Here is an 8297-nt window from a genome sequence, read left to right on the forward strand (position 1 = left end):
ATGGGTTTATGTATAGAATTATAGTTATATATTGATCAGTGAGGGTGGGGGGATCCAGTCAGAATTGGCTGCCTAAGGAGGTGGTACTTTAGGCTGATCCTGCATTGAGCAGGGGGTAAGACTAGATGGCCTGTCTGGCCCCTCCCAATTCTAGGATTCTATGATTCTAAGCAGCGACTGGACAGAGACTTCTCCTGGATGCTTGAGGCTAATATTGCATTGAACAGGGGGAAGGACTAGGTGACCTGTCTGGCCCCTTCCAACTCTATGATTCTACGATATCCTCAATCAACTGCAATTACCTCCTCCAAAGCACTTCCGTATGTTATTGCAAGCAATACTCTGCCAGTGCAACGTCTAAACAACTCATTTCTTTTTTCCTTCAGAAGCGACTAGCCAGAGAATACTATGGGACCTCCAAATGATACAGTGGTGACTCAATTCATCCTGATTGGGTTATCTGAAGACCTCCGAGCACGGGTTTTGTTCTTTGGGATCATCTTGGTAGCTTACGTCATAAGCTTTCTGGGAAATGGACTCATCATCATTCTGAGTGTCGCCGATCCCCGGCTCCATACTCCCATGTATTTCTTCATTTGCATCCTCTCCTCCATCGACTTCATCCTCTCCAACAATATACTTCCAGAGGTCCTGTTCAACTGCTTGCTTTCCAGGCCTGCAGTCTCCTTCTACAAATGCCTGACCCAGATGTACATCGGTCTGTTTCTCGTCTCCACTGAATGCACCCTGCTGGCCATTATGGCTTATGACCGCTTTGCGGCCATCTGCCAGCCCCTTCGCTACATGCAGATCATGAGCTGGAAACTTTGCATCAGTCTGGTGGCTGTCTCCATGGCTTTCTCCGCCGTAACCGTCCTGATCACGGCGCTCCTGCAGCCGACGGAGTTCTGCGGACGAAATGTCATCAACCATTTTGCGTGTGAGCTACAATCGTTCCTCAAGCTGGCCTGTTCCGACACTCGTGCTAGCGAGCTCTTCATGCATGTCTCCAGCCTCTTCCTCTTAATACCCCCCTTTGGCTTCATCATTGTGACGTACGGACGCATAGGCCGGGCGGTGATGCTCATCCGCTCGAAAGAAGGGCGCAAGAAGGCCTTCTCCACCTGTAGCTCCCACATGGCGGTGGTCAGTGTCTTTTACGGAACCATCATGATCATGTACGTGAGGCCCCAACAGACTTCGTCGAATCAAGATAAGATGATAGCTTTAACGTACGGGGTCTTGACTCCCATGCTGAACCCTGTGATCTACAGCTTGAGAAACAGGGATGTGAAGGGAGCTTTTTGGAGAGTGTTTAAAAGGAAAAGGTCGGAATAACGATTAGTGCTATGACACTCCATTTTCTCTTATGATGGAATGAAGCTGGAATCCAGAAGCAGTCTGGAATTACCAGTCCATACAAATAGATGAGCAGTCAAATTAGAACACGGCATAATTCAGATTTTTTTTTTGTTTGGTTTGGTCTAAATTCTGGGGGACACAGTGAAGGAGATCAATATGTTTTCCATGAAATTTATCCCAAATAAATGATAATCGCATAAACCAACCTTTATCAACCTTTTTACTATAGAGAAACTCCTGAAACATTTTTCAGGCTTCGAGAAACAACAGAAGTGGTGCAATCATGGTTGGGAAGCAGAGCTGCGAATGCTTCCATCCCGGGCCCCTCCCCTCCCTACCCCCTCCAGGCCCATCACTGGCCACTTTGGGTGGGAGGGCAGGTCAACATGATCAAGCATCATCATATCACCAGATAAATGTTTAAGACATTTAAAAAATGTATTAAAAATTAATTTACTCCTGCCCATTCAGGAAAGCCTTCCAGGGCTGTCAAGAAGCCCCAGGGTTTCATGAAACCCTGGTTTGAAAGCCTAAGCTAAGCTTGTTATTCTTGCCCAGTCCTTGAATCTCTTAAACATCTTCTGTGGATTCAGACCAACACAGCTCTCCACTTGAATCGAAATTTCTCTTATGATAACCTTCTTCATACACAGTTTCTATGCTCAAGGCCATTCCGCACAAGGACCAATGTTGCTAAATGTCTGCAGTATGTAAACTATATTTAATAGTGGAATATCATCATTCCACACACCTTCAATTCTAGCAGAATATTGAAGTCCCAGTAGCTATTCATTCCCCACAGGTTTCTGGTCTTGCTGGAATCGCAACAAAGGAGGCAATATTTTTCTGTGCTTCCCACCCCTGACCGTCAGTCAAACAGAACAGCCAATGAACTGTTGTGTTCGTGCTCCCGAAAAGCCCCTTTCCCTTTAAAAACTGTTTTTTTTAGACCCCAAAACACCAGTATCAATGAATATTTGTTTATTCAATATCTCATAAAGACGTTTTTTGCTGGTGTAGGAGCTGGTGCTTAATCGTTCTTTAAGTAGAAAAAAAAATCCCCCCCCCCCGGCGGCAATTTCTGGCCGAAATTACGGGCAGTGTCGAACAGGGGGCTATATTGTGCTCGGAAACTTTAAAGACAATTGCAGAAGGGAGCTTTGTTTTACTGTTAAGTACTTCTGTGGAGGGATTTCAGAGAGGAATGGGAAGGCGACTGTAAGCCGCTTTGAGCCTCCTTCGGGTAGGGAAAAGCGGCATATAAGAACCAACTCTTCTTCTTCTTCTTCTTCTTATTCGTTGCTTTCGCTGGTTTAAGAGAGGGGAAATGGTGATCACATCTCCGGAAGCTCGGGTGCGAGAGCTAAGGAGGGACATTCTTTCTACCGCTATTTTGAGAATGCATATGTCTTTCGCTGATGTGTTACAGCTTGTGCTCAGAAGTGTAGCAGTTTTTTCGGGGGGAATCCACTTTTCTGGATTTCCCCCTAGGCGCTATAAAATTCCGATTGTTGCTGGAGTTTGGCAGGAGTTTATATATAGACACACAGAGAAACATGTTCATTCACATATATCTATGTTTAAATGCAGAATCATATGAATGTGTTTATAAATGGCATTCGGAACGTATAAATAAATACTTTTTGTTTCATGAGCACTGCATCCTTAGCCGTATTCTAGTTTCATCATTACATTGTGGTCACCCACCATGGCCACTGATACTTTTTTAGATGGCATCCCTTTCATAATGGTACAGGAGCCGCTTCTAGTATTACTGTCACGACTTAAATCCACAGTGTATTTTTTCTTTGATACCAGATTTTTTTTGCAAGCTCCTTGAGTTTGTAGAAAGAGCTTAGTCTTGAACTTCATTTTGTGGGTGGCAGTGCCCAGTCCTAAGGCTCTGTTGAGAATTGGATCTATCACTGAAGAGTGAAGACACCGAAACCAGCCACAGCGGGAATTGCAAAGTTTATCCTAACTCCCGCATTCCCAGTAGGGTTCTTGAAGGTTACGTCAAAGCAAAGAGCAATTAATTTCTGACTCTAAAGTACTGATTTGAAATGCTTCCCTAGATATTCTATTTAAGGCTTCTGGGTCATAGTCCAGAAGGACCTCCAGTGCTGCTGGTGGAAGAACACTGAAGACCAGGTAGCTTCTTTGTTGTCTTTTGTCCCCAGGAAGAGGCATGGCTGTTCTTTCCACAAAAGGGAAGGGCAGATCTGCTAATATGTTCCACATAAAATACCTTACCCAGAACGTCTTAGAAAGGGAATGTTGGCTTCTCAGCATTTCCTTCAGTCTAATCTTATTTTGGGTGTTTTGTAGAATATTCAGTCAGTCAGTAACCTTTTATTGGCATAAAATGTATAATACATATAAAAATAGGGTTTAAAATTTCAACAAAATTATAAAATGGGGTTACATGACCAAACAGATCTTAAAATGATTAAATAAACTATAAAAGATAAAATACAAGGTAGGCAGCATATTATAAAAGCATCTTAGTTAAAACTCTGGCAACTAAAATAGTTATCTCTGGGTCTTTGTCAGAGAGCAGAAATTGCAAGGTCATAGATTTACTTACAGAAGGCTTGTTTCCCAGCAAAGCAACAAAGCTGTCATCCCGACACTGCTCATATAAGGGGCAATCTAACAAAATGTGTGAGACAGAGTCAGGGCAACCAGAACCACACGGACAGAGTCTCGCATGGTATGGGATATGGTGGAATCTTCCCTCTAAGACCTTTGAGGGGAAAGCATTCATTCGTGCCAGGAGAAAAGCTCTTCTCAGGGGTGGGACATCAAGGAGATGCAAATATGTAGGCATAATATTTCTCTGCATAATGATGCCAAAGAATGCTGGTGAGCAGACTCGAGGCTGGGTAGGTATGAGTTCCTGCTGCTCATGGTCTAAAATTCTCTGTTTAATAATCCGGAAGATACATTTTTCTTCCAGAGGTAGTAGGGAGTTCAGATCGATGCCAATGGAGACTAATTTTTCTTCAATAGCCTGGAACCATTGAAATTTAAGAGGGTCACTTTTTAGACAAGTTAAAAGGCTGCCAGTTTCTATTCTAAAAAACAGTCTGACCCAAAATTTAAAAGTAGCTATCCAGGCCCTTGTCTCTACCCTAATTTGGCCAAATTCTGCGCAAATGGCAGGGTAGGAGACACAGTTGGGAACCCCTGCAATTTGCCTATAGAAAGCAGATTGAACACCCTCAATAGATTTATTAAAGGCAGGAACCCATAAGGGGCATCCAAACAGGAGCTGGGACATTACTTTGGCATTAAAAATTTTAATTGCTGCAGGGATAAATTGGTTACCTTTCGCAGAGAAAAAGAACTGTTTTATCAAGGAAGATGAGGATTTGGCCAGATTGATATCTCGTTGGCAGTGGGAGCTCCATTTCTGGTTATACTGGAAGGTAACACCTAGATACTTAAATGTTTTGACTTGTTCTATTGAAGTGCCTCCAATAGACCAAGTCATTGCATGCCAGCTCTTAGAGAAAACCAAAACTTTTGTTTTACCATAGTTAATTACTAACTTATTATCTTGGCAATATTGGTAAAAGGTGGATAAATATTGTTGTGTGGAATATTGTGCAGTTGGACAGCTTCAAATCAAACAAACCAAAAAAATACCCTTCCAGACCTCTTCCTTCTGAGTCATCAGTCCTCATAGAAATCAATACAAGTTTGTATTGACCTTAAGAAAAAACCTTCAAGAATATTTTGGGAAGGTTATCTTGAACTATGGAAGTACTTTTAGAAGAGAGCAGGATTTTATTGAATTGTCTGGCCCTGAAGAGGAAAGCTAGGCTGCTGGTACTAACACTTACTATAAGTTTTCTTATAGTCTCATTGCTGTACTAGGGAAAGAATATGCATTGAAGATTTCAGTATTCTGCTCTGACATCACTAGATATGTACAACCGTATGGCCAACAGAAGCAATGTGTGAATAAATTTTGTCTATCCTGGGAGGCGTGGTTGCGTTGTGTTCCTCATTTCCAGTGGACAACTAGAGGACATTTGTTTTGCCAGATCTGTACCAGCCTCCGGATCATTCTTGTCCGTGGGACTTCACTTGCAGAAAGCAACTCAGCCAGGTAGAAGAAGAAGAAGAAGAGTTGGTTATTATATCCCACTTTTCATGACCTGAAGGATTCTCAAAGTGGCTTACAATAACCTTCCCTTCCTCTCCCCACAACAGACAACCTGTGTGGTAGATGAGGCTGAACGAGCTCCGAGAAAGCCTGCTTTGTGAGAACAGTTTCTAGGTCACCCAGCTGGCTGCATGTGGAAGATCAGGGAATCAAACTTGGCTCACCAGATTAGAAACCACGGTTCTTAACAACAACACCAAGCTTCAACTTTATCAGCACTTTTCCTTCCGCCTCCATCTGTCCGGGAAAAGGAACATTTGTCTATAAGGGACATTTCGAACCTTGTGAGTTATAAACATGAAGGTTTACTATGAGGAATTCATAAAACCTGATATAAAAAGCATTATTTGCAATTTTAGTCAGTTTTAGATAACTGCCCTTGGAGCATTAGGAAGGGCAGGATACAAACGAAAATGTAGTAGTATTAAATCTTAGTATCAGTATTAAATACTGAAATGCTGATTCTGTGAATTTAGGAAGATTGTAAGAGGGTGGGCAGAAGGGATTGTGTCCATGCTTAGCTCTTGTGGCCCTTTCTTGGATGCCCAGGGAAGTGCCGATCACCACTTTGGAGTCAGAAGGCGAAATTCCTCCAGACCGGACTGGTCAGGGATTCTGGTTTTTCGGGGGGAGCATGATCTGTACAGGGAATAGGGGTCACTGTAGATGGGGAGGTAGGGGATTGGATTAGATGACCCTGAAGGTCCCTCCCATCTCTATGATTCTATGATTCAATCTCTCTTTCCCATGGCCATAATCAACTTGGTTGTTTATGTCGCTAGATCACCGTAATAAACCACAGACTCAGATAAACTGAATCCTAATTAAAGTCATTGGGCTTACAGTGTACTAGATTTTAGGAAACTTCTCAGAGACCAGAATTCAGGAAAATAACCAAAACACTGCCAGTGCCACTTCTAAACTCTTCAATTGTTCTTTCCCAAAGAAGCAACAGAGACTGTGATGGGTCCTCCAAATGACACAACAGTGACTGAATTCATCTTGATCGGGTTATCTGAACACCCTACAGCACAGTCTGTGTTCTTTTGGTTCCTCTTGGTGATATACCTCATAAGCCTTCTTGGGAATGGCCTCATCATCATATTGATTATCGCAGACTCTCATCTTCATTCTCCCATGTATTTCTTCCTTTGCATCCTCTCCTCAGTAGACCTCATCCTCTCCAACAATGTACTTCCTGAAATCCTGGTCAATTGCTTCTTTTACAGGCCCACCATCTCCTTCTACAGATGCTTGGTTCAGATGTACGTTGGTGTATCAGTCATTGGAATGGAATGTCTTCTCCTGGCTGTCATGGCGTACGACCGTTTTGCAGCGGTATGCCGGCCACTCCACTATATGCAGATCATGAGCTGGAGATTTTGTACGAGTCTAGTGTCTGTGTGTGTGTTCTTTGCCGCATTGAATACCTTGATCCACGTTCTGCTGCGGCCAACCGACTTCTGTGGACGAAATGTCATTAACCATGTTGGATGCGAGCTACAATCGTTCCTCAAGCTGGCCTGCTCTGACACACACGTTGCTGAGCTCTTCATGCAACTTGTCTCCTACCTCTTACTAATCCCACCCTTTGGCTTCATTGTTGCCACCTATGCGCGCATAGTCTTCGCCGTCCTGCGCATTCGCTCAACAGAGGGCCGGAAGAAAGCCTTCTCCACCTGTGGCTCCCACATAACGGTGGTCAGCGTCTTTTACGGCACCATCATGATCATGTACTTGAAACCCCAAACAAAACATGCTTCAGATCATGATAAAGTCATATCTTTAATGTACGGGGTCTTAACTCCCACGCTCAACCCCCTAATCTACAGCTTGAGAAACAGGGATGTAAAAGGAGCTTTCTGGAGAGTGTTTGGAAGGAAAATGTCAGAATAAAGGTTTCCACCATATGCCGTACAGACCACTTTTTCGAATGGGAACCGTTCTCGCACACAAAGCACTGATTCTGTGCGGAAATGGGTAATTCATGCAATGTGACTATCAGCTGGTCCCTATTGTATACAATGTACACTGGAAAAGCCCTGTCAGTGATGGTTTCTTTAATTCATGTATCTCTTCCAAAATTGTTGTTTGTTTGTTTGACGATATTCTTAATGACAGATTCTTAGCTTCTCTGAGGGATTTAAATTGTAATGTAGTCTGCATTTTCCTCGTGAATTTCCTTCCAGTGTTTCCTCATGAATTTCTTTTGCTTTTTTACAAGTCCACCACATAAAAGGTTCCAACATTCTCGCAACATTTTCCTTTTTAGTTTCCTTTAATGCTTTTGTCTGTTTTTTCATTGTCCTTCGGAGTACTATAAGAACAGTAGTGGGGTACATATCTTTATAATACCTTCCTGAACATTTTGATAGATGCCATGCCCCCTTTTCTCTGTCTGATAGGAGTGTAGACATGGTGGGACATCTAGTGGGGAATGAAGCTGACTCTGCTGGCCAGTGGGTTCACTATCACAGGGTTCGGTGTGGGAGGCTGAGGGGGTGGAGGAGCATACTGATGCAAACATAATGGCTAAAGTGTTTTGTGTGTGTACTGGGGGAGAGAGGCAGGAATACACACCGGCAGCAGGGATTGTAAAGTGCTTATGCAACTGTAAGGGGGCGATGAAGCGGTTTGAGCGTGTGTACAGACTGTAATAAGAGCCTCTTGTGGCGCAGGGTGGTAAGGCAGCCGACATGCTGACAGAAGCTCTGACCATGAGGCTGGGAGTTTGATCTCAGCAGCCGGCTCGAGGTCGACT

General features: G+C 43.4%; 2 protein-coding genes across 2 annotated transcripts; both read left to right on the top strand.

Moving 5' to 3' along the window:
- The first annotated feature begins 408 nt into the window (after nt 1-408).
- Nucleotides 409-1338, top strand: LOC143831222 (olfactory receptor 13H1-like). Its single transcript, XM_077324284.1, has one exon. The coding sequence runs from the start codon at nt 409-411 to the stop codon at nt 1336-1338; it is 930 nt and encodes a 309-aa protein (XP_077180399.1).
- A 5161-nt stretch (nt 1339-6499) lies between these two features.
- On the top strand, nt 6500-7432 carry LOC143831399 (olfactory receptor 13H1-like). Its single transcript, XM_077324392.1, has one exon. The coding sequence runs from the start codon at nt 6500-6502 to the stop codon at nt 7430-7432; it is 933 nt and encodes a 310-aa protein (XP_077180507.1).
- The last annotated feature ends 865 nt before the right edge of the window (nt 7433-8297 follow it).

This window comes from Paroedura picta, chromosome 3 (assembly GCF_049243985.1).
Source record: "Paroedura picta isolate Pp20150507F chromosome 3, Ppicta_v3.0, whole genome shotgun sequence".
Lineage (NCBI taxonomy): Eukaryota > Metazoa > Chordata > Lepidosauria > Squamata > Gekkonidae > Paroedura > Paroedura picta.